Source organism: Gallinula chloropus (assembly GCF_964237585.1).
Source record: "Gallinula chloropus genome assembly, chromosome: 5".
NCBI lineage: Eukaryota > Metazoa > Chordata > Aves > Gruiformes > Rallidae > Gallinula > Gallinula chloropus.
Genome location: NC_140090.1, coordinates 78,760,798 through 78,787,930, shown reverse-complemented (window position 1 = coordinate 78,787,930; position 27,133 = coordinate 78,760,798). Strand labels below are relative to the sequence as shown.

The window sequence follows — 27,133 nt, the reverse complement described above, 5'->3', positions numbered from 1 at the left end:
GTGCTCCACCTTGCCCATCAGGTTCCCTCTGAAGAAGGATCCACTGCTGCACTTCTATAGCCTCAAGCTGTCAGGTCAGAAATTGCTACAAACCTCTGTTTTGTGGGTGAAACCCTGCTCAGTGAAAAAAAGCAGCACCCTGTGTCTCACCTCCTTATGACCAGCACTTTAAGTAGTTCATTCACTACTTCAACAGATACTGGATGTATTTGATGTGTAGAACTTAATACCTTAAAGTAACAGTTTTATACTGCTGCTGTACACTAGTGGACCACATTTATCTTTAGAAAAAGCATTAAGACATCACATGGTGTATTTTTGAAAACTTCAAATAACAGAGAATTCCCCAAACCAGAGTCCTCACATGCTGAGATTTAGATAACTCATGTGTTCAGCCTGATCTTACACAAGTGATTTCCATCCCCCACCACCTCCCAAGTAGTTTTAATTCTGTCAGTTCCCTTCACTGATGAGGGGTGTACACAGTACCCACTAAAAATGAGGCAGAGCAATTAATGATTTCCTATTTAATAAATAAATCTTTATTTAAAAATATGCTCTCAATTATTCACAGCTTCAAGTCTGAAAAAAAAGGTAATACTTGAATCACTCAACCCAAACAGGGCTAAAACCATCCACCTCCCAGGCAGAGATGGCCCAGGGGTGGCTGACCTCTGCATCCAGCAGGAAAGGCACAGAGCTTTGTGCAGGACTGCCTGGGAGCAGTAACATGTCTGTGTGGCCACAGAGATCTCCTTGTGCAACCTCTTGAAGCCTCCAGAGAAGCCCCCAGCCCAGCCTCACCACCAACATCCACCTCCTTAACTACCAGACCACAACAACTGTGAAGTGACACTGTTATGCAAAACATCCCTATCACTGCAAAGCCCATTATCCAAGAGACAAACCGTGAATTTCTCCACCGTGAACAACAGGTACGTTTGTACCCAGAGCCCCAGCTCGGCCACTGCAAGCGAGAGGCCGGTACCCAAACCTTTCTGGAGCTCCCCACGGGATAACAAGCAGCAATTCCCATCCTTTCCCAGGCGATACCGCCACCTTCTGTCAGTACGAACACCGGCAGCACCCGGCGCTCAGCAAGGCCCCGTTTCTGCTGCTCCTGCAGCGCTCGGGTCACTGGATTCCCCCGCTAGCGGCTCCGCTGCCCTGCGCCAGCTGCTCCAGCAGGCTCAGGAGGACCTCCACACGCTCCAGCAGAGCCGCGCTCTTGTCGGCACTGGCTCGCAGCAGCAGGGAGTACACGTGCTTGTTGGTTTTCAGAGCAGCTTCTTCTTCATTAGCGCCCCTGAAGAGAGACCAGGAGACAGGAGTTAACCCAACTGCAGCATTTCATTCTGCAAGGTACCAGAACAATCCCTGCTGAGCCCTCCAGACATCATTCTCCCCATCTGGCCTCATCCTCTCAGTGCCATCCATCCACGTCCCTGCCACAGGGACTTAACGTGCTCAACACCTCCACACAGAAGAGCTTTTCCTCTCTTGCCTTTTGCAGTCCAAGCTCCCACTGATCTTCTCCACGTAACACACACTGTCAATGACTTAACACACGTGCTTCTGCTGTCACCCTTCCTCTCTGCCACCCTGCACTGCTATATTTCATGTCCACGACCAATAAATGACCCCAAACTAGAAAGGACGAACACTCTCACTGCTACCATGAGTAAGGTAAGAGTCTGTGTGTGTGCAAGCAGCATCCAGTCTAACTGCAACTGCTTCAGGAATTGCCAAGAAATGGTGAAGCCAATTAAACTGACACCACTTGGCAGAAGTGAGACAGGTTTGTTAAGCAGAACAGGTAGTTGATACAAGTCACTGAAGTACAAAGTGTTCCCAGGGTAAGTTACAGGAACTCCCAGGATGAAGTGTTACTTCCTGCCTCCCGTGTACACAGCCCAGTTCAGTGCTGCTCACACATTCTCTCATGGAGGGTGAAGCTCCAATTCCATCCAGTTTTAGTACCAGGCAGCAAGTTTCACTGGGATACACAGAGTTTTACCACATGTTCTCCTATCAGCTGCCAAAGGCCATCCAAGACCACTTCCCTCCTCCCCAGCCTGGCACTAAACACAAGGCAGAGTTCTCTCCTGCTGCAGAGCAGAGCTGAGGAAACACACACAAGGTACTATAAGGTTAAGAGAAAGGTAATTTCACACTTAGCCTCAATCTGCATTTGTCTAGAAAAGTTTAATCCATTTGAGCAGGGGACAGGAGATGGTGCAAGGGGCAATGGGCTCAAGCTGCCCCAGGGCAGGGTCAGCTCAGCTGGGAGGGAAAAGTTCTTCCCTGGCAGAGTTGTGGGGCTGTGGCACAGGCTGCCCAGGGAGGGGGCTGAGTCCCCACCCCTGGGTGTGTTTAACAGAGGGGAGATGAGGTGCTCAGGGATCTGGTTTAGCACAGGACAGGAACGTTGGACTCTATAATCTTAAAGGTCTTTTCCAACCTAGTGATGCTGTGATTCAGACCAATTCTCCAGTGCCAGAGCATTCCCTGTAACACATTCCTTGTTGGGGATCTGTGGCACAAAACCCCACTCCAAAACACAATGATAACAAATTTGGCTGTGGGGAAAAATCCCATGAAGCCAAAGCCAGAAAGCAGGTTTTGTCTTACCACCCTTGACCCGTATTACAAGATAACACCACTCCAGGTCACTCCTTTCCTTGGACATCTACTTGATTATGTAGAAGTTACACCCTAGGCCTCTGCATTTCACATATTCAGATTGCCATCTTGTGGAAGCTCTTTTTTAAGGAGCTAAAGTCCCAAACAAGGCAGCTAATCCACAGCTAAGAAAGCAAACCAGCTTTTTGTGGCTTTATTTTACCAGTCTCCTACTCTGAGCAGGCAGCTTTCTGCACAGGATGAATTCACTCCCAGCTCACCTTGACCAAAACAGCACGTGCAAAGCAGCCCTTCAGCCTGGAACTCTGACTAGAGTTTCCACCAAGAAAAGGATGCTCTGGAAGCACGTGCTGGAACTAACACCACACTTTCAGGAGCTCATGTTCTACATTAGAAGTGCCTGTAGTCTGCTGCTGCAGCTCCTGCAAACACACCTGCTTTTGAGGGAATAACATACACTCTCCAAATCCCAAAAGCACGACTATACACCTTCAGATTTAACCAACAGCAGCAGGTTTTGCTTCAGCACCTGGTGTACAGAGTTACACTGCTGCCCTTAAGCCCAACAACACTTGAAGGGCAGTAAAAATGAGAAGCCACATTGTTCTGAAGCCTGGCCAAATGACAGAACATTCTTTCTTCACCACAATCCATTAAGCATTAGAAAATTCTTTTGTGCCAGTGAGTATCTTCCTTCTCTATTTACAGTGTTCCTAATTAACTGTGATACCCATGTTCATTGTGGAGATTCTCTGTGCTTAACTATGCTGCCTCTGATCTTTATCAGCAAGATGTGTCAAAGGATCAGCAGCACAGAGTAGTTTCTCCCCCACCAACTTCCAAGCTCTCTGCCACAGAGGCAGATGAACATGAGGAAGGTAAAGGACACCACATACACGTGGTGAACACTCAGTTTGATTTAAAGAGAGACAGTGAGAAGTACACCAGCAAAATTACAGCAGTTCCAGTTAAAATGCCTTTGTGTGTGAATCTATCTATGAAGGAGGTGGGATTCACATCCTATAAAGGATGAGTTAGAGATCAGAGATCAGAGTACACTGAAGGATCAGTGACTCAGAAACACACCGTGTGATTTAGACCATGATCACAAACTACTGTTTTCCTAGTTGGATACAGCTATTCAAACCTGACTTTGTCCTTGCTCAGCCCTGGACTGCCATCAGGAGAGGTAAGAGGGGGGAAAAAGCTTCACTGAGTGTGCTGAGGCAGAAGTTTCTTGGTCACTTACTCCCTTACACACAAAACCCACAGAAACTGTTCAAACTTCAGAGGATCATGGCGTATCTTCTCCACACACAAGTCACCTCCAGCAAAGAACAAATACCACATGCTCTTGCATGCTTAAGAGCACATAGTTTGTACAGATTTATGGGTAAGTGCAGCTACACACCCATCTCCAGGTTCAACTTACCCAACTTTCTTTTTCGTCGACGTTAAGAGTTTAATGGACTGGAGGAGGAGGAATGACATTCTGGACTCAAAGATGCCAAGCAGTTTCAACACTTCTTCTTTGTTAAGGCTGGTAGAGGAATCACTAGGTGATGGATTCTCAGCACGATTCTCCTTGCCCATCTAGGAAGAGAGAAAAGCATGAAGCATTTCACCATTAGAATGCACTGCACTGAAGCCAGCCAGCCACCCATGCAGGCTGAGCTGGCTCATAGCAGCAGCGGTGCCAACAGCACAATTGCTATGACAGAGTTTATGAGGTTTCAGTAATTAGCTCACAGCCAGCTCACAGCATACACCTCGTGCTGACTGCCTGTGTTACACATATGTACAGTTATTTTAGTTACATGTACCAGGGAACTATGACTTGAGTGCTCCATGTGTTGCTCCAATTGTCAGTACGGGATGAGCACATCAGCAAATACAGTGAGTAATTATCTATTAGGCATGGGGAACCTATCAACACTAGCTACAAATTCCTTTGATATATTAACAACTCAATATTAGGTGTACTACATAGAGAAAATTCACTTTTATATTGTACATGCATCCTTAGGTTCCTAAAGGAGGCTTGTAAGGGCTAACAGAGCACCGCTCCCTCAATGTCCACGTACAACCACCATTTACTCCAGCTCTGCAGAGCAATTCAGAACACCAGACAGTATCTCTGAACTTCTGTGGTATTACAGAAAGCCCCTTACTGAAGCTGCATGACCAGGGGAAGCCTTTCTCCAGGAATCAGCACCTCAAGAAGTGCCAGAAGTGGCAGCACTGGGGAAACTGCTAGTTCTAACTCACCAAAACCAGCTTCTAGGTCTGTTCCACACCCCATTACTGCAGCATCAGGTGAGGAAGGTGGAATTTCAGCACCACTTAGAGGAACACAGGCAAGTTCAATTTACTTACCTACTTCCACTTAAAGGCTAGAAGTGAACTGCAAGAGGTTCAAACCCTGTCTGCACTACTGAAGTGACCAGCTCTACAGAAGAGCAACCAAGCAGCATCATAACTGCTATTTTACCAGTGCTATGTGAATGCAAAAGATACCAGTAGCTCAGACGACCTGACTCCTCCTTACCTGTTCACTCTCTGCCACAAGCTCCTTTCTGATAAGCTGAAAGGCACCCTTGGTTTTTGCCATTACATCCAGAGCCCCAAACAAAGTCTTTAATTTCCCAGCACTGCTGTTCTGACCTAGATTTTAAAATAAAGTAGTAAAAAAATCAAGGACACAAATGGCTTGTGTTACAGATCGCATTTTCTTCCCCATCCAAAGAGTCTCCTGAGAAAAGTGCCTACTGTCCTGGTTTCAGCTAGGACAGGGTTAGTTTCCTAGCAGCTGGTGTAGCACTGCCTTTCAGGCACACTGATGGTCTGGGTGTTGGTGGGCAACGTTTATATCAAGTCAAGGGCTTTTCAACTTCCCACACCCCCAGGGCATTGTATCCATGAAGGAAGCTGGCCAGGGGGTGGGTATCAGTGGTCTGCAGGGGGTGAACAGTTGTGTTGTGTGTCATTTGTTTTGTATGTTCTGTTATCATTCTCCTTCTCTTGCTTTTCATATTACACCATCTTTATCTCCAGCCAGGAGCTTTACCTTCCCCCCAATTCCCTCCCCATCCCACTGCTGGGGGAATGAGGGAATGGCTGCATGATTGAGCTGCCACCCTGTTAAACTGCAGCCCCTCCTCATTGAAATCTGGAAACGTGTTTTTTCCTCTCTCAAAGAGAATTCCATTCTGAGCAGCAGATTTCTTCTGCTTTCAAGTACAGAGTCATGTGAAAATGATAATGAGTAGGTAAAGGCAGTGTGGAAAGCTGTTGTAGCCAGGCAGAGCCAGACTTACTTGCCATCTGGAACTCTGCAAAGGCCACTCTCTCCAGCTGCACGCGGAGCAGCTCGCAGGGGGCATCCTTCAGGAGCTGGAAGAGTCGCACAGCTTTACTGTAGTGGAGATCAGCCAGGACCCGGTGCTGCTTCCTCAAATGCTCATCACCAACCTGCACCCCAAGAGGAGGACATAGTAAGTACCAGAGAGCTTGTGTGTTTGTGGGGTAGCCACGAGGGAAAACCTTGTGGATGGTGGTACACTAGGTACCAACAGCTCATCTCATAAGGGTTCATCTAAACGTCTGCACCCTCCCATCTTAGAAGCTACTGTAACTTCACAGCCAATGCAAACACATTCCCAGAAGTAGAACTAAGTTCATCATAAAGAACAATTTGGAAGAGAAATAATCAGAAAGCAACACACTACACTAAGGCTTTAAAAAACACATGCTATGTTCCAGCAGAAGGCTGGATGCTGAAGTATGAGAGTTCTGAGCAGCTCAGATACAAAATCAAACCAAAGACAGCATTTATCATCTATGACTTCCCTTATGAGAGGGACTAGACAGAATGATGAAGCTCACCACACTCTATAAAGCACAGGCTGCTCTTAGAAGTAAGTGTGTTTAACAGCGATTTGCTAATAAACCACCTCATGATTCTTCAGTTAAGTCATTTAACTAAACATATCCCAACCACAGGTAGGAAGATAAATACCAATCTCCACTCATGATGGAAACTTTAATCATGGAGAAAACCTGAGCAGTCTGCACTAATACCTGGTTTCTCAGGCAGCTGTGGTACATGGAAGCAAGCCTGTGGTGGATGGTGGCAGCCCGATACTGGCAGAGAGGCTGTCGTGCAGACACGGTATCAACGTCACAGTATTTCAAGGACTTCATCATGGCTTCACTAACTTCCTTCTCTATCTAGAACATAAACCAAAGAGATGTTGTGTGGTTAACTGGAACAAGTGCACCACCACGTGCCAGTGTAGGGGTTAAATCTGCCTGTGGTACTATGGTTCCACTCAGTAGAACCTTCACATAACATACAAGTGACTGAACACTTTATGGATTGCAAGAGATACTTTAGTAAAGTTTTTCAATCTAATAAAGGTTTGGAAGTTATTCCAACATCAATTTAGCTCACTGTTCAGTTTTTCAGGAAGACAACAGCAGCTCTTTTCTCCAGCTGCTGTCACAAACAGTGTTACCTGTTCCTGAGCCTTTCTAGATAACGGAGCATAATCCTGCTGCAGAGTTGCCATAGTGAAATACGTCGTCGAGAGCTCCCAGTTCACAGAATCCCAAACAGCTGGGTGCACATCTCTCTTACCCAGTGATCTTAGTGCCTTCAGATAGTAGTCAATAGCCTGCAGGTGACAAAGTTATACATATACATAGTTACTACCTGCATTTATAACTACTGGAAATTAATCTCCTTCTACTCATCCTCATGGAAGCATTCTGAAATATTTATCAGAGCACTGTTGAGTATTTCCCTTACATTTTCATCATAACTTGAAGCCTGAATATGCATTTCTCTCCCCCCTGTGGTAGTGCAGTCTGTTACACAGCAGGACCTCAGTGTCACAGCACTCCATACCATCACAACACTGAGATCCAGGCTCAGCAAGGATACTGAGGTGTGTACAGCAAGGGTCAGGGTAACACGAAGCAGGAGGTATCACAAGTTATTATCCCAAGACTTACAGATACTTGTAAGGGTACATATAAATACACTACAGCAAGAGGCAGACCAGGGTATGGGCCACTAACAGCAGTATGATGTTACCTTATTGTAATAAAGTGCCTCTTCTGGGGAAAACTCCCTTTTGAAGTCACCTTCAGCAGCACAGTGGGCTTGAGCACAGATTCGCATCAGCCTCCCCGTGTTGCAGAGCAGCAGAGCAGCGTTGGTTGCGTCATCAATCGACTCAAAGTTCTGAATTCCTTCTTCAAAACAAGAGAAGCTCTTCTTCCAGAGCTGCTGCTCTGTTGTTGACACGTTCTTACTCACTAGGGTTAAGACACAAGGCTTATGAGCTCATTCCAGGTCTTGATACCAAACAAACGTTTCCATTACCTTGTCTCATAAGTGACCTTCTAGAATTTAAGGGTGTTAAATGATTCTCAAGACCCAACTTGTGGAAAGTAATGTTCAGAAAACCCTCAGATATATTAAAAAAAAGAATCTCAACACCTGAAGTGTTTAAAGAGTTTTTAAGTGTCTTAATACCCAAAGTACATACCAAAAGAACTGACATAATACACAAAACCCACTGGAAATCAGCAAGATAAGACCCAGGTTGGTTTTTCCCCCCCTCACTAGTATTCAGGGTATTGCAGTTACTTCTATAAACAAGTAAAAAGTGCCTTTAACAGCAAAGTGGAAGCCAGTATTTGAGCTTCTGATTTCAGCTAAATAAGAGTTCTGCAAAAAGAGAGGGGATGAAACACACAAAATTAGAAATCCAACTCTTAAATCCTTCAGATACTGATTTATCAAAGGTCACTGAAAACAGTATCTGAGAGGCTAGGGCTGTTTACACTGAGCCACCAGCACCTCATTTGTCCTAGTTCATTTAACTCTTACTTGTAGACAAGTCATTAGTGGTTTAGCTCAAACATAAAACCCCACTGAATGCCTTACTCTACAAGGAAGCTCAGGCAACCCCCATTTCCTCCAAAAACACCCAAAACCAAACCAACCAACACATCCCCACAAAAAAAAACCCAGAAGTAAAGCCTCCAAAGATTTACTCAAAGACTTCAGAGACTGACTTCACTGAAACTATTCTCATGTTTCAGTTAAGCTTACCCTTTGGTCATGCCAGGCTAAACTGAACACATTGAGAACACAACATGCCCTCCCTTTTATAATGGGTTTGGTTTCAGGTTTCCAGCATGTTTTTTGAAGGCATTCTATAGGCTTTAAAAGAATTTCTCCAAAGCTGTAATTCCATTGTACAGCTGAAGCTCAATTAAGTTGAGCATACAGTGCACAGTAACCTACTCTGGGCAAATACTTAGTTACACAGCATCAGCTACAGAAGAGTGTTCACTAGAAGTCCCTTTAAATGTTGTCTTTATGATCAGAAATACTCAAGATTTATTAGCAAACACGATCATTCTCAAAGCTTCATGAAATAGGAAGTAGTAAAAATCAAACTACTTGCCTGCTCTCTCTGTCTGCACAGCAGCAGCCTGGTTCATGTAGAACACTCCAATCTCGTTCCTGATGTTCCCCATCCTCTTTAGCACCTGGATATGCTGCTCTGGGTTTTGGCTTTTTAAGTTACTGAAGAGTAAAATTTCATAAGCTGCTTCATAACATTTGCAGCTGATGGAAAGCTGGCATTCCAAGTCTGTGGACAAGTCAGTTGCCCAGGCAAACACTAGGAAACAAAAAAGCAAAGCCTGCATGTTAAAGAGTTGCTCCTAACAGGCTTGAACTCTATGAGGGTCATCACTTGGGGTGTTCTCCTCTAGGCTGAGTGCAAGAGCCCCACCAGAACAACCCCCCAATTTCTAGAGAGAAGCACAATCCACCTGTTACTGAAATAAGGACTGCCCTTAAGTCATTTCACTAAGCCTGAATGGTGGCTTCAGGCATGCCACCTTCCACCACAGTAAGCTTTCCCTGTGGAAAACTGAAGCATGACAAACCCTCCCCCAGAAACAATACTGGCACGTGGCTTCCAGGAAGCACAACACAGCTACTTCAGTCTGTCACATAACAGAATTACAGCATTTCTCTCCTATCAGCATCATACCTTGGCACCTGGACTCTCTGTGAAGGCTGTGTAGTATTTCCTGATCTTCCTTTGTCTGGTAATGATATTCTTCAAGATACGCTGCTCTGTTGTTGGCATTCTGAGCGAGCATTAATTGGATATCTCCACAAAGGGTTAAACACTGGCACAGAAACACTAACACTTCAGGCAGCATGCTGGCACACAGGCAGCAGTAGGTATCTATTAGGAAAGAAAAATAACCCCATGGATGAGGTGGGGGGGGGAAAGAAGAGAATTAAACATCAAAAGGTTTGACACAGACCGACAGCGTAATTGGTTTTTCTGCTACCTGTCACACTGACTCTCTGGATGCAGACAACACATGTTCTCCTCAGAACTAACCTTTGTCAAAGTCAAAGGCATAGCTGCTCCACACAGCTGACAGTTTCAAAAGAGCAGCCACAGTGTTCAAGATGAGCAGAGAATCTGGTAATTGCAAATGCTCAGCTCAGATTTGACTAAAGGAAAACTGACTGGCTACGGACTGACTCTCGTGAGACAGAGCCTGAAACATTAGTTTCCCAAAGGTGCAGTTTGAACTCACTTCTCAAGTCTTTAAGAGACTGAAAGCTGAAGAATGCTTTGAGATATTGATAAGCACGCTGATGCTTTGTGTTAAGATCAGGCCCTCCTGCTGTATAAGCCTCCCCCACGCCTTGCAAACATGAAAGCAAAACAGCAGTACTACGTCAATGGTATTTCCTGAGCAGTTACTCATTACTGTAGTACTATCTGAAACAGAATCACAGAATTGAAGGGGTTGGAAGGAACCTCCAGAGATGTTACTTCTTTCATTTTCCTCCTGAAAACATACTGCATTTTAGAGCAGCATCCAATTCAGCTAAAGAGCAAGTTTGGTGCTTCTGAGAGCCAGGAAGAGATTTAAATGCAGTGGGAACCACCAGGCATTTCCAGGGGGAAAAAAGGCTATCCATGTGCAGCCAGAGCACTTGGACCACAGAACCCCAGGACCACTCTCCCAACTTCTATGCTCTGAAGCTCCAAAGCTGCATTCAAATTTCCTACCCCATCAAAACAGGAGCAGCTTTCTACCAAATGGAGATGAGAGTTACTACAGACAACCCTCCAGAAGGAGCCAGACACTTACTTTAGCTCAACACATGGTTGCCAGACTCACTGCTGCATGCCTCCAGGGCAGATCTCACACAAGCACTTGGTATCAGGACAGGTGCATACAGGCAGCAGCACAGATGACAAACATTCCAGTGACTTACCATGGCACTGTAGAGCCAGCTTGATGTATCGTAACGCCCTGCCGTATTTCTGTAGGATCATAGCAGCATCAGATAGGACATAATAAGCCTTTGATGACTTCAGAATCAGCTGGAGTTTCATTTTGTATTGCCACGAGCCAGGAATCATTCCTGACTGACTGGAATGCTTACCCTTCTGAAACGACCCCACTGCAAGACAACAGAACCTCATCAGTAAAGCTCACCTCTGTAACACTTGCCAGAGACTGGATACACCTTTGCCAGTGTACACACAGAACGTAACTTGCCTTACTACAGCTCTGCAGAGTTACACCAGCTTGTCCACCACTACATTTCTCACCTGCAGAACGGATCCCATATTGGAACTTTTCCCCACATACCCCACCTGAAAAGTCAGATGCTTGAACACAGTGAGCAAAGCAACACTGCAGCCAACCTCTGACTCCAAACAGCTTTTGAAACACAGGTGCTGGGGGCAAAACTATTCTATTAGGCAGCAGGAGATGAGACCAGGAAAGCTACAGGCATAATTTGTCATGTTCTTCATCAAAACCCTACTGTATGAACAGTCTCAAAATGAGAAAGCCCCCATTCAATGGTTTAGCTTCCAGCACAAAAGGAACTGGATAAACCTGGTCCTTCACAAAGGAAAACCCATGTGTCTCTTGCACTGGTTTCAAGACATCCTCAGCATAAGGTGCCTCCTTTGATGCTGTAGCAGTCATGGAACCAGACTGGAAGAGGCCACTGACCTCTGGCATACCAAAGGACAGAAATCCACCCTGGTGGTATCAGCACCCAGAAATGGGTCTCTGGCTTACAGGTGGACCCAGAAGGCCTGAATTGCAGCCCACTACCTGTACTGCCTTCTAGAAGAACTGCACATTTATAGCAGGACAAGCCTCATACAGCAACACCTCCCACAGTTAGAGACACAGAATGCACATATAATGCTGTAGCCATGCACCACTCAGAAGTGAGTCTAACAGTCAAGAATTATTACATACATATAGAAGGATAAGTTGTCAATTGAGAAGCTACATCATTTGCATGACAGAACACAAACCCATATACTGGAGAAGCCAGAGTTTCTCCTTCACATTTGAATTACTTTTCTCTAGGTTGAATCCAATCCTTAGGACTTAACAAGTAGCACTGTTGCTGCTTCAGGGAAGAACTCCAGCACAGACCCAGAAATCAAATGTTTTTTTTGGAGGGGGGAGGGGGTGGGGTGGAATGGTTGAGATCTGTGCAGTATTTACCTCCCACATCCCCCAGGAAATGCTTGTTTCTAAACAGAACAAGTTAACATGCAGATACTCTCCTTGCCAGCTGGCAAGAGACTGCAATGTGTCATCAGCTCCAAGTTGTGAAGGCAGAAGACAGAGCCTGGCTACAGAGAGCTGAAATCAGCACCCTGTTCCTGCTGAACTGACTCAAGTAAAATTTCTCAGTAGATCTTGGTAACTATTAGCCTCACATATCAACAGTACTGCCTAGAATGTAGGAAACCTCAACACAAAACTGTTTTCTGACAGAGATGTTAAATTCTGTGGTTGTTTAGCTGATAAAAACTAAGAATGTATTCCAGTATGTGTAGGTCATTGACAAGAGGCAACCATACAACTGGAAAGGAAACAAGAGCACTTACATGTATAACTCAAAACTGAGCTTTCTTATTATTTAGAGATTTTCAAAGGGGAAAGGGAGGAGTAAGGAAAGAAAGTAGAATTGGAAAAACACGTTGGACTCAAACGTCTCTCTGGGCTATGATTATAGGACTTCTCACCCTACTTTTGCAAGAAGAATCTTCTCTATACCCTTTTACAACAGTTTCACACTCCAGAAAACTCAAGTTTTCAGAGTTTGACTATTTAAGCAAACAAAACCATCTTCACCTCCTGCTTTCTCCCACAATTGTAGGGGTAGGGGGAAAAACAAGGCCCCAGTTAGCATTCCACGTGCAGTCCAGCAGCAAGCATAAGATAGGAAAACACTGCCACAAGGGAGAATTTCTCACAAAACTTCTAAGTAAAAGAATGAGGACTGCTTTAAGAGCTGCCCACACACTAAAAATAGCCTAACCCAAAATACTAAGGGGGCTATGCAAGTCATCTGCAAGCCACATCTAAAGAGAGTCCAGCAATATCATGCCTTTACTGATAAAAGATGCTTTGATATGGAAAATTCCCCAAATGAGCTATTCTTTTCATATTTAAAAAGGAACAGACTGTTCTCCAATTTTTTGTATACTCTTTTTGCTTAAGTCACTAATTACACTGCTGCCTAAGAACACTGTTTTGACAAAATAAAGTAGCAGCAGTTTGTCTTGACGCTGCAAAGGTCTTATTTGCACAACAAAACAACTTACTTTTGTCCAAAAACAATGCCATCTGTTTCTCCAAACACTCGGGACCACCACTGGTGGATTCATCTTCATATTTCAGTGGGATTGGTGTGCTGGGGTCAGCTGCAGGAAGGTCACCTTCCTTCTTAACGCTGCTGTCAACAGACTTCAAGCCCTGCAAGGAGGAATTGTTTATTTCACCCTGAAAAGGAGTATTTAGCAAATACAGACTACATCAAGAATTGGGTATGGAGTTAAGCATCAGTGAAGAGTTGGTGGCAAAGTTACCTCCAGGACATAGTTGAGCACCAGCCTGCAGCGCTCCTCCGTGCCGTGGCAGACGGGAAAGGCACAGCTAGGCTTGGGTGAGGGGCAGCAGGGAAGGAATAAGAACAAACAGTCAGCATACAAAGCATCAGAAGTACTGGCTAGTAGATGCAAATGAGACAACATTAAGGTAACCTGTTAATGGAACACCTGAACTCTACACTGTAAAGTGTTAGAGTATTTCCTTCCTTTATGTCAGTGAAGAATTGGTGTAACTGGTGGGCTGCACTTGGTCTCTCCCTGTACTGCCAAAGATAATGCCAAGAGAAGAGTGGAGATGCCTCTATTCCCTAACAAAAACACCCAGAGCACGTCTGTAAAGCAGACCCAGCAAAGTAAGTGGATCTGGTACTATAGAGAGATTACTTTTTCAGCATTTACATCCAATGTGCACCTTCATCACCTTTGAACAACTCAGTGCCTTGGAGATTTTTGGGGGGGTTGATATTTTTGTCTTCTTCTGGGGTGTGTCATGGAGCAGCCCAGGGGCCACTCAGAGCTCAGGATAAGCCCCACCGACCAAAGCTACATAACAAAACTGTATCTGTGACAAGAAGTGGGAGAAGAAAGGGAAAATGGGAGTACTGCTGCACTTGTACAAGTTGCATTTTCAGCTGATGGATGTTGAAATTAAGATAGCAATGAGTTACAAATTTCTTTTTAGGAAATCTTATTCTTTGCTACTCAGCACAGACATGGGAAGAAAAGTTTGGCCAACAAGAGGGATATGATTAGGAAGTGCCTATATAAGTAAATCAGAAGTACAATGCTATTTATCTACAGTTTTTTCACTCCTCTTCCCAGTCTCTGTTTCTCTATTCTGTTTCAGTAATACCCCACAGAAAGCACAATGAAGGTATCAGCAGCATCACCCTTCTGCTGATTCCTTGGTGAAGCACACCCACGTCAGGGAAGTTTTGGAACACTATGGTTATGCACCCAGCTGTCCCCTCAGACACATTCACATGTGCAGAGTAAAGCTCCACCTCTGTTCTAAAAGTAACCATAACCAAAGCATCAAGGAAATCAAACTGCTGTGTTCTGAGCAGCTACCTCAGAAAGACAAATCAAAGAGGGGAATTAAAGACTAACTCTGTGGATATGAAGTAACTGATGCTTCCAGAAAAAAAACCTCAAATGTTAATTTTGTTCCAGAAAACACACTGACATAACTGAGGTATTCACACAAATTTGGTCACCTACAGCACTGACACGTGGCTGCAAAGACAACAGTAACTTGTCTGCAGCCAGCTCTGCTGAATTATGCCTTAAAGGACACAGGCAAGGTGGCAGGGGAAAAAGTCTACATTAAACCTGCTATACTGTAAAATTCAGGGACATCCAGTTTTATGTGAGGCCCATGAAAAGTTTCTTTAAGCAACTGCCTCGTGCTCCTATTACCCTGCAGACAACACCAGCACAGAAGTGAGTGTGAGCAACAAACCTCATTACATGAGCTGAATCTTCCAGATAAAACAATCCCACTGCTTCACTTACACGTATTCGATGGACAGACTTGTATTTTTCTGGTACTGATAACTCCCCCACAGATTTGATGATAGCCACTGCTTTGTTGTCATCTGGTGGATCTGAACTGTTACTGTAAGAACCATTTTCATCACTGTCTGGCATTTCTTCCTCTTCCTCACTGTAGCTTTCATCAGAGTTTCCATTTATAGGGAAATCTGTATTGTCTTCTTTTTTAGGCTCATCCAGCTGAAAAAGCTCTGATAACATGTAGTTTGCTGAAGCAATAATCTTTTATAATACAAGAGAAAGAAAAAAGGGATTTGTTTTCAAGTTAATTTTTCTTTTGAGAGGCGACATCAATACAATGTCTCAGCACATGCAAGCACATATTTGATCAGCTGTAAATACAGCCCATGCACACACATACATTGTATAACTATATTTTTTGACCACTGAGTTTTATCAATATTTACACAGCTCAGGCTGGAGACAGTATCTTACCAGCTATCTGTACATGTGTATGCCCTGCAATCAAGCTTGCCCACACTTGGTTTTAATTCCCAGCTTACCAGGTCTTCATCTCACAATTTACAAGTGAGAGTATAAAGGTAAGAGTTGGGACTACAGGCCAGCCTGGCCCAAGATGGTTTTGGTCTGGTTTTCCTTAAAAGAAATACAGGCAGGTCTTTATCATCCTATTTACTTCTTTCAAGTGCAATCCTAACAGATGCCTTGTTTATTCACATCTAGAGTTTCACAGATTCTCTCAAACTGCAGTGACACTGCACTCCAGTTCAGCTTTTGCCTTCTTCACCTTTTACTTTAATTCAGGCAAGAAAAGTAACAGCTGCCATAAGGAAAAACCCAGCAGTGATGTGAATTGACAGTAAGGAGGTATTTACCCTTTCTCTCCTCCTGCTGCACAGAGAAATAAGCATGTACTGGTACAGGTAAGCACTCAGGGTCTACATTTCCTTTCCTCCTGCTTATTCAGTTTATCTATCTACAGACTTTAATATTATACACTGCCAGAGTTCTGAAATAGGTTGATGAATGAGGAGATATTAGACACAAGAATTTAAGTTACCCCGTAGCAGCAGCAACATCCACAGTACTGAAGATACAGAGCATGAAGAAATCAATTCCAACTTCTCTAAACAAATAAAAAACACCCTACCAAAACTGACAACCCAACAAATAAGAGATTCAAACTGAAACACAAGAGGTCACACAGGACACAGGCAGCAGATGTTGCAGAGGTAATTGTAGCTTGCTTTTTATGGACTGAGACAGCAGGATGAGAAGTGGGTATACACACACACTTCTTCCCCTCTAACTTTAAGAGCAGAAGCACTTAGAGCACCAGAAACACACCAAACAAGCCAGTAAAAACAATACAACAGTAATCCTCACAATAACTGTTAAACCCTTTTCTTTCTCCCTGAAGTTCACCTGCGGGCTGAAGCCTTGCCCAGGCAGCTCTCACACTCCTGCCATGAGGAATTCTGACACTAAGAGATGAGTCAAGTCTGCTAGGAACCTCAGATCAGATCCAGCTTGGAAAAACCCAACTCCCAAACACACAAAGATGCCTTAAAGTGCCCTGCTTTTGGGCACCCAGAGCAGGAATGAACAAATTACATGAAGTGCTGAGGCCCCACCTTACACTTACTGACTCTTAGGTAGCTCCAGCTGGAACTTTTGGGTTTAGGCACCTCACAAAGGAACTGACTGCCAAGAGACAGCATTAGTGCTTCACACAGAGTGATTAGGACAGGGCATAAGCTCTAGGGTGTATTTATTCAATGAAATCTCTTGCTTTGATGTGCCTTCCCCAACTGCTAACACTAAGTGTCCAGAGAAGGACATGCAATTAACTCCCCCAAAATTCACCTTGGGGATATCAACTAGACCCAAGTACCTGGAATAAAGGAGGTCAATCCAGCCCCACCTCCTTTTCCTTACTTCTCTTACTGCTTCTGACAGAGCAGAACATCTCAAAAGTACTGATGGGTGGTCCCTGGGTCTAATGAAGAGGTCAAGAGTTTGAGGCTCTTTCACCAAGCACAGAATAGTTGAGGTTGGAAGTGACCTCTGGAGAGTTTTGTAACCCAGTGTCCTTGCTCAATGCAGGTTACTCAGGACCACATCCAGTCAGACTGAGTGTCCCTGTCCCAACATTCAGCCACCTCCAGAGTTGAAGTGGGTTATGGTTTTCTTAGGTTCACATTTCATGATGTCTAGCCAAGATCTGCTTCAGCAGCCCTACAGCTTCCAAACACAAAAGGGCTCTTTGGGAACTAGGCAAGAGAGCAAATGTAGTGACAAGTTCCTTTCTAGAGCAGGCCAAAAGATTCATGCAGCAGTATGAAGGCTACTAATTAAGCAGTTCAGGGTTTCTTTAACCATAAATACATTTCTAAGTTCACAAGTAAATATAAATTCTCTCACATGCAGAGGGAGGAGGAAGCATCACATGAAATACAACCATTATGATGACACCACCAATAGGATGTTTACACAAAGCTACAAGAGAAAACACAATTCTCACTTGAGGATGTCTGCCATTGTCCAGTAACTTCAAACAATTCAGGAGCAACGTTCTGATGGTGCCATAGTGTTTCTTGTTCTGGTTTTTCTTCAGCATCATATTGCAAGCAACTCTAAATGAAAAGTTAAACAAAATAGTAAATCCCTGGGGAACTTTGTGCTAGAACACAAGAAAAGCTTTAACACAAGAAGAAAAGCTTTAAGCAATAATACTGCAAATGTAGCTCTCTGAAACTTTGATGGGTCTATGAGGCAAGAGAATAATTTACAGAGAGAAATGGTGAAAAGCAGAAAGTCTGTTTTGATTTAGTGGGACTGGGGCTTACCAAGCTTATTTGTAAAAGACTTTCATTTCATGCATTTTCTTTTCATCAGAATACAGGCCTGTATTCTTAACAAATACAACTGCACCTAAACCTAACAACTAGAAAAAAATTATAAAAACTCACTTGTACAGAAGAATTGCCACTGGCATTGTAAAAGGATTTTGGTATTTGTCTTCTGTCTCTTCACAGAGGGTGGTTAGGTCATAGAGTTTTACTATATCACTCCCACTTGCTGAAAGACAAGACTTTTCATTAATCAACATGTCAGACAAATCTTTTAAAAAATAAATCTAAAATCTACCTACCCTTAAATAACCAATAAGTATGTCCTTCTTTGGTGCAATTTGACTTCAGAAATGATAAGATATTTTGTGCAATATCTTTTATCACTTTGGTAGAAAAATTAGAGTTTTCCAAATTGGGAATATCTTCAGTCTTGATCATTTCATATTTCTGCAAAGAATACATGTTGAAATGCAAGATTAGACAGGTTTTCTGCTACCTATGCCCCAAAACATACATGTGTGTATATATATATATATACACACACACACACACAAGTGTTTATCAACTGCTATCAGAAACAGAGACTACTACTATTATACAATGTCATGATAAATTGATTTTGATCATCTACCTCTCAAGGAAACACTGTGATTACTCAAAATCTGTAGAGAGGAATCACTTCTGTGACAAACATGGTAAATAGAGAACAAAAAGTGGGTGGGGAGAAGTGGGCAAAGTGGAACATCTAGTTATTACTTCAATGAAACCTAGTCAGCCTGGAAAGCAACTGCATGCTACCAGATGCAAGGGAAACTAAGCTGGTATGTGCTGTCTACTGAATAGCAGTGAACCCAAAAGTTTAAAAATCATACATCTCTCTTGGCAGTAAACACCACAGATTTTAAGATGCAAGAGTGAAGGATTTCTTCTGCTACTTCTTTCACTTTTGCCTTTGCTCATACACTGGGGAAGGAGTCTTGCATGCATGGAAGGGAAGGAAAAAAGAACACAGTGTTTTTGGATGGCTGTGACAAGCTGTGCAGATACTTCTCATTCTGCAGTAAAGGAGTTTTGTCACCTTCTTGTCAAAACAGTAAGGTTGGAAAGAGATGTTACAAGTGGAGCAATTTCAGAAGCTGAAGAACAGATTAACCAGGCATAATGCAGAGCGCCAGACTTACCTGAACAATTCCATTTACATGAAAGCACATCACCAGCTCTGGTACGTTGCATATTAAGTTGTCCAACCAATAGTCAATTCCTGTTAGCACATTTATTGGCTTGTTGTTATCCCTAAAATCAAATATTCCTCATGTTATTTAAGTCTTTATTTAGTCTTCAGAAAATATTTGGTATGTTCAATAATGGGATTTAGAGTTAAGTCACCTGAAAGCAGATGGATACTAAAACAATTACTTGTGACTCATTACAGAGGCAGACAATGAGTTCTATCAAACATGGAATACACTCACATTCCCTCTGCAGTTTTGAATTTCTGCCCACACACATACTGAAACTTCACTAAGCTTCAGATATCACACTGTTACTTAGACAATAGGAACTTAAATGGAACAGAGGTATTAGCTGCAACTAATTATAGCACAAGCCTTCTACCAGACCTACTAAAATCCCTTGCCAAGCAATGTACTGTTAATTCCTAGACATGCCAAATCCATCAGTTTCAAGTTTCTGCTCTTTCTTTGCCTATGCACAGGCAGGAACAGACAGACCAGCAATCAACATAAAGTATTAGTAACACAGTCAGAACTCGAACTACACTATAGCCACATGTTTTAAGTTCTTATGCCCAACAAGCAGGTATTGAAATTCAGAATCCCAGGAGGAGGAAATATTACCACTCTCTTCTACAAAAATAGAAACAGAATGAAATTAAGGACCAGATGTACAGAAGTGTTTTAACTCTCAACATTCACACTAAAGTCAAGGCTGCAAACCACCAGTACACTTTCAAATTGATCTATTTACAGAAGTCCCAGTGCAGCAGCACTGCAGCAGGTCTGTTTCTGTTCTCCAGCACTTGACAATGCCATCACAGTTTAAGTCTAAAGCATGAATTTGCTTCTTTTAACTGTTCATAAAAAGTAAGAGTCAACCAGATCACAGACAGCTAAATAGGAGGCTGAGGATTAAGTCGATCTAGGCTGGCCTCTCCCCTTAACAAGCCTCACCTGAGACGCAAGCTCACAGCAGGGTATCTCCCACCTCCAAATATTGGCATGTTGGATCCCACCAACATGTGGATATCTTCAAATGTCCACAAGATATTACGTACAAAGTCATTTTTAAGTCCCTTTGATAAGAGGAGAAAGAGAGAGATCTTTAAGTCACTATTCTAAAAGCCATCTTCTCTCTGACATTCTGCAGAGCTCTGAGAAAACAAGCAGCAAAAGCAGCAAATAAAAGACAGCACATCATGGACTACGCTACGCATTCACGTGAACTTCAACTGAGATCACAAGAGGCCACAAAAGCTACTTCTACAGGGAACTTAAAAGTTTTTTCTCTTGGTTCCAATTAAGACCAAATTAAATGGTTGATTAAATTGGGGGGTTTGGTGTTTGAGCTCAAATTTCACATATAGCATACCTGACTGTTTTCCCCGTCATTGAACAAAGTAGTCAGGTTTTGTTCTTTGGGGGCTGAGGCCACATGCCCCACTATATATGAGGGTTCAAGAGGCACACTTCCCTGTGGAAAGCACAAGGATAAGGAGTGATTCTGCTGCTGAGGGAAAGTCAGGCCATCAAAAAAAAAAGAGATCTGAACAATAGAAACATACAAGGAAAAACCTGTCTCTCTAAATTCTTTAAATAAATCTGTACTAAACTACAAAAAACCTCTAGCCAGCAACTAGAATGCTCCTTTTATGTAGTTAGCACAAAAAAATTCATACTTGATACTCTCAAAGACTTTGGAAAGAAATCAGAAAGTTTTTTTATAGAAACTTTTTCCTACCCCAGGGTCAGCACCAGATCATCAGTCCCCAGAAGTAAAACCTCTATCCTGGTATCTCATTTATAAGTTAAAGGAAATGGCACAGTACAAGTGCACAACAGTTTCTTTATGACAGGCTGCTGTATTAAGCAACAGTTCCTCAAAAGGGTGGAAGAGACTAGTCTTTTTTTTCTAGAAGCTTCCAAGTACTGAAATATTCCTCCACTTTAGGATATTACTACACCACACCCACGTGCAATTTTATGAATAAGGCAGGTTATAGGCTTCATAAGTTAGCTGAGCAGGTCATTGGACATAGTGCTGCCCAAGCATAACTACAGCGTCATTATTACATCAATGCCAGTTGAATACAGCAGATCTTTCAACTTCAATTCCTGTAAAATTTTATCAAAACCCACAGGAATCAACAGTTTTCATAAGCAAGTATAGCCACAGACTGAAGCCCTGCATTAAGGCCTAGTATTAATCATAGTTTATTGCTTAATTACTGTAAGAACTTGCTCCTTCCACTTGTGTAATCTCACAGCAAGTATTTGTTGCTTAACTGTTTTGCAAACATTTTCATAGATCTTTATTTTCTTTTTCATCTAATAGATTCAAGGCCACAACACAGTGATTTTAGTGGCAGATTTCAAAAGAAAGGCCAAAACCTTAGGCTTCCATCCATGCCTTCTGACCTTTAGACAAAGTCATGACTACTCCTAGCCAAGCATTTTGCTTCTCAATAACAACAAAGATGAATGTTTATTTAGAAATACAGCAACAGAAAAAAATTCCTGAAGTTTGGAGCTCTGAAACACTGCCATAAGCTAAATCACATATACTGCCAGGATTTTCTAATGCCTTGCTTCATCTCTTTCAGCAAGGGGTGCTGCACCAGCATTTCTATAAACCTTTTGGCACCTATGCCTCTACAAAAAACGATGGTGCCATTTAAAACATTACACACACTAACCTGGTTAGAGGCACCTGGATCTTCAGATAACGAGGAAGGCATTTCAAAAGGAGCTGGCCAGGAGGCCCGTCCTGCTTCATCACTCTCACCTGAAACAGGACCCTCCTGGTGCTGTTCTGAAGTGGAAGGAACAGGCTGAGCAGCTCCATCACCATTAATGCTGACAAAAAGCAAGGTTAAGAAGTTTAGTTGACAATATGCAAAGAGAATCTGTTCCAGAGTTGTTACATCTGATGTGGTGTTCTCAGAAAATGACTTTGCCAATACAGTAAGAGATGGCTGTACTGATGAGATGTTCACTGCTCAAACTCTTACCAAATTCAGCAGGTGTCAATCTACCTTGAGTGTTTTTAAGTTGTGCTTCCCTCAAACCCAGAAATATTGACATACACACCTAATCAAGTCACCCTGTTTACTTTATCCTTTAATATTTTAATTTTACTTTGAAATACTTCAATTTCTGTATAACATTTACATGTTATTTCCTGATCTCATCCCTAAATTTCTTCTGTATAAGGATAAATCAGTAAATAAGACAGACCATAGTGGAATTTTAACCATTATTTGAAACAAGAAAGTAGGCAAAAGGAAGTGGTGCATAATTCAAGATTCATGCAGACATAAGTTTACCTGTAATACAGAAATTTAGACAGTATAGCCTTCTGGTACCAGTGCTCTTTACTCTTCTTTTTTCTTTGCCACTTCTGATCAATCAGCCTTTGATAAAACTCTTTCAGCCACGTCCAGTCCCCTGTCTAGGCAGTATCATAAATATTTAATTAGTATCAAGAAGCAACTGCAAAGCAGAGTGCCTTATTCACTTGAGAAGACTCATCTACAACAAGAAACACAGAAAATAACTTCACAGCTGAAGTCTTGAATTTATGGAAAAAAGATCTTCTACAGAAGCTATAGCTACTGAAAAGTTGGCTTCCTTAAAGTTAGAGGCATGGTAAGAGGTTACACAGAAAGTTAATAAAATAGTAGAGTAATACTGAAGTAATTGCAGAAAAGTGGGACATGGAATTTATGGTATTGTAGGATTAAAATACAGACCATCAGATGTGGTCTGTGGGTAAAACAACTGCGGCAGAACAGATCACCTTTTCTACTTGCATATGGTCCTAGGAATTTTGATAGGTACATGTTTTATTGTTGGCTGCACATTCTATTCTTGAAATAATGCATTTTGACCACAATACACACTTAAAAAGCAAATACTTAACCTGAGATGATCTCATGAAGAGTTCCTGAATATCTAGCTCATCCAGCAAAAGCGTCCGCCCGATGCGATGCACTGCCATGCTCACGTGTGACTTGCTGTAAGGGATCTTCAGAAGCTTTTTAATATTCTGGCAGGAGAAAAGAGAACAGAGAGAATATTTAACAGAATTCTATTGCACTGTAAGACAGTTCTTAGGAAACGGTAAGCAAAGAACGCTGGAGAAAACGGGCAGGCAAATAATACAGCACCTGTGATTTATACGAGTTTGTTCCAAAGGAATTGCATTTCTTGAGGTCAGAGAGCACAACTGACAGTGATAAAGAGACCAAGTAGTCAGTATAAACCACAGATGTGGCTTAAATGTGGTTTGAACCTCTTTGGAGGACCTCTGGATCATCACAGCCAGGTATCATCAAAAAATGACCAAAAAAATGCAAGCACATAGTTTGGATTTTAAAAGCTTTATGTTCAACTCCCAAATGCCAACACTGCCAGGAATCCAGAGGGATCTGGACAGAGATTTAAGTCTGGCAAACGTCAAAACTCAGATGAAGGAAGAAGGTTGGTGGGGAAGCTATTATAAAAATAAAAAGAAACCATCTAGAGAGTAATACTTTACAGCAAAACAACCAATTTCAAACACACAAGACAACTACACTGCAAGGCTGGTATGTGACATTTATCAAGCCATGTATTTCAGCTGAAGATTATTTGTAGAAGTACAGGAAATATTTCACCTGTACAATTCCTATTCACTGATCAAAAAATCCCTTAAACAACAGAGCAAAAGTTAGTTGCTCTACCTGTGTTTCATTAGGGGATCTTTACTCTTCCACACAGGTAACAGAAACCATGACTACCTTGGTTTCTGTTGCCTTACAACCTATAAGGATTTAAGAGACCAAATGATAGGATTTGAAGAGTTACACATACCTCTGAGTCAGACACGACATCTACATCATTTCCAACTGAGTCAATGAAGTCATACGCCATCCCAAAGCTATTTAGAAAAGACAAGACACGACACATGCAGTGTGATATGAGAGACCTGGTTTTTTTAAGCTTATTAAATCTCTGACATTTGTTTAAAAAAAAAGTCTAGCTAAACATTACCAAGCACAATGAGAACTAAAGTTGAATAATAGAACAATTTAATTTTTACAGTGTACAAAGTTTTTTCAACTGTTTTCTAGTTTTTCAAGTAAACTTCAAGTTTTCCTACTTTTTCTGGAAGTTCTTAGATCCAGTTTCAAAGCATTATAAAAGTTTTATTGAAATCAAGAAGACCAGACCTACTTAAGGTGCTTGTTAGGATAGTTGTAGGAAATTAAGAGAAATGGTGTTTAAAATTAAATATAGCAATAAAAACAATAACTGTTTTCAATGACTTTCTCATTAAGCACATTGAGCACTTTCATTTTAGCAGCTTTCATTTCATTTTACCTCTTATTTATGTTTTCTAAAGCTGGCATACATGTTGTGACTCACATATCCCTGTATCTTCATCCACCCTCATTAAGGCCTCTCTAATTTACAAGCTATTTAGACTATTTCAATGTACAGATCATTCTTCAAAATTAAACCAGGTATTACTATGACCCAGAAAAATAAATGATGTGCAAGTGTCCAAAGTTATATTTTTATACTGACAGAGAGATTAAACTGCCAGCTTTTAATTGACAAATGTAATATCTAAAATTAACAGGAAGAATTCATAAAGCCCTCAGAAACACGTTACACTGCTCAAAACCATACTTCCCCCAAAACAAAGCATGAGGATTTAAAGACAGACCCTCCTCAAACTGTTAAAAGCCTCTAACTAGTTGGCTTAGAATGAATTTCCTTGTTCAGCACAGGATTCAAGCCTCCTATTTATAAGCACTGAACTCACCCAACTATTTAACAAGCATCCACACTGAAAGATAACGGTGCTTCTTTTTGGTTTTTCCCCTTATTTTCCCTTCTGTGTTCCCTCTTGACATGACTATGAAGTTTCTTTTGTCATTTGTTAGCTAGGCCCATTTCTAAAGATCCAGAAAAGCTTTAAATTGGCTCTGTGAGTTTCAAAGGAAACCACATTTGTTCCATTTCCACCTGTTATCAAAAGCAGAACAGCTGGCTGAACCCGTCTAGTTTGATTTTGGCCAACAACAGCCAACCAAAGAAGAACCTGAAGTCAGTCTGACCATCTTAGGCAAGGTGTCAACACACATTTGAAAACAAACAGTCATCAACAGCATTACCAGCTTTGTTAATCATTTATGAAGGAGACCAGATTATAGCATACAGGCAAGAACTGAGGGTGAAGAAGTAGAGTGAGAAAGCAACTAGCTGTTGCTTTTTCTGATCCTATGGCAGTGGTTACACTTTGTACTGGGTAGAGCCCAAGTTCAACATTAGAACTATTCTTGAAGGCCAAGAAGAAGCCAGAGCCTGGTGTTATTTACCTTGAAAAGGGTTTGCTTTTCTTGCTGTTGCCAAGAATGGTTGTACCCGCTGGCCCCAGCTTCGCGCTCTCCCGTAACCAGTTGGCAGGTGGAAGCTTCAAGTCGGTTTTCTCCTGCAGACGGGCGAACGCTGCCTGTGGCGGGGCAGAGGAGTATTTCACCACAGCGCTGCTCTTCACTTCGTTGCCGCCGAGAAACAACACCGAGCCCTGGTTTCAGGGGGAAAATGGTCTTTTGTTTATAAGGTAACAGCAGTTGGGACCACCACGCTTGCTCCATGCTAAGTCAGCTTCACACACAGAGAGAATTATAAGGTTGGAAAAGACCTTTAAGATCATCGAGTCCAACCATTCCTGTCCTGTGCTAAACCAGATCCCTGAGCACCTCATCTCCCCTCTGTTAAACACACAAAGGGGTGGGGACTCAACCCCCTCCCTGGGCAGCCTGTGTCACAGCCCCAAAACTCTGCCAGGGAAGAACTTTGCCCTCCCATCTGAGCTGACCCTGCCCTGGGGCAGCTTGAGCCCATTGCCCCTTGTCCCATCTCCTGTCCCCTGGCTGAAGAGACCATCGCCCACCTCTCTGCACCCTCCTGGCAGGGCAGGGGAGGTGGGGAGAAGGTCTCCCCTCAGCCTCCTCTTCTCCAGGCTCAACACCCCCAGCTCCCTCAGCTGCTTCTCACAGGATTTGCCCTCCAGCCCCTTCCCCAGCCTGGTTGCCCTTCTCTGCACTCGCTCCAGGACCTCAATGTCCTTCTGATGGTGAGGAGCCCAGAACTGGACCCAGCACTCGAGCTGCAGCCTCACCAATGCCGAGTACAAGGGACCGCGGCCCTGTCCCGTGTTGGCGGTTATCCGAGGCTCCCTCAAGCTCTGCTTTTGGAGTTTTAAGGCTGGAGGGATCGGAGAGCCCGAAACTAAAACGCATCTCCCACTAACGCCACAGGGAGCCGTGGCGGTTCCGGCCGCCGAACGCCAACATTAAACCCAGCCGCGTCCCTGCCCTGGCGAGCCAGCTCCGCTTCCCTTCTACCGCCGCCAGACACGCAGCCGCCGCGCTCGAGAGCTGCGAGCGGATAAACTCCGAGGGAAAAGCGGCTCCACAGGGCACGCCGCATGCAAACACAGCGCGGCACTTCAGCATAACAACACGAGCGCTGCTTCCAATTAAGGCTTAATCATAATTAACACGCTCCCTACCGCACGCCAGCCCTGACAACAGCCCTCGCTTGCCAGACGGGAAAGAGGACGCGGGTCTGTGAGGCGGCTGAAAACGTTACCGGGGGCTGAGGTCGCAACCCCGCACCCCCAGCCCACCCCCCGCACCCGCCCCCTGGTCCGGGCCCGCCGCCCCGCACGGAGCGGGCTGAGGCGGGCGGCAGCTCCGGGGGAGGGTGTGAGGCAGCGGTGCCCCCCCGCCCCAGCCGCAATACCCCCGACCCGGCCATTGGGCGCCCTCACCTGCTTCGGCTCCTCCGCGTCTCGCCCCCGGGGGGCAGCAGCCCCCAGGCCGCACGGCTCCTCCAT

The 27,133-nt window shown here is 43.4% G+C and overlaps 1 protein-coding gene across 1 annotated transcript; it reads right to left on the bottom strand.

Annotated features, from left to right (window-relative positions):
• Positions 1 to 525: 525 nt before the first annotated feature.
• On the bottom strand, positions 526 to 27,133 carry EDRF1 (erythroid differentiation regulatory factor 1; the record flags this gene model as incomplete). The annotated part of the gene is made up of 25 exons (XM_084264649.1): positions 526 to 1,306; positions 4,076 to 4,236; positions 5,192 to 5,307; positions 5,961 to 6,114; positions 6,724 to 6,873; positions 7,161 to 7,319; positions 7,742 to 7,961; positions 9,122 to 9,344; positions 9,723 to 9,923; positions 10,979 to 11,167; positions 13,350 to 13,500; positions 13,614 to 13,685; positions 15,150 to 15,410; positions 17,674 to 17,785; positions 18,122 to 18,230; positions 18,304 to 18,451; positions 19,186 to 19,297; positions 20,194 to 20,315; positions 20,612 to 20,713; positions 21,936 to 22,095; positions 22,566 to 22,690; positions 23,162 to 23,287; positions 24,094 to 24,160; positions 25,608 to 25,816; positions 27,068 to 27,133. 25 exons carry the CDS (start codon positions 27,131 to 27,133, stop codon positions 1,135 to 1,137), a joined length of 3,687 nt encoding a protein of 1,228 aa, XP_084120775.1. The 3' UTR covers positions 526 to 1,134.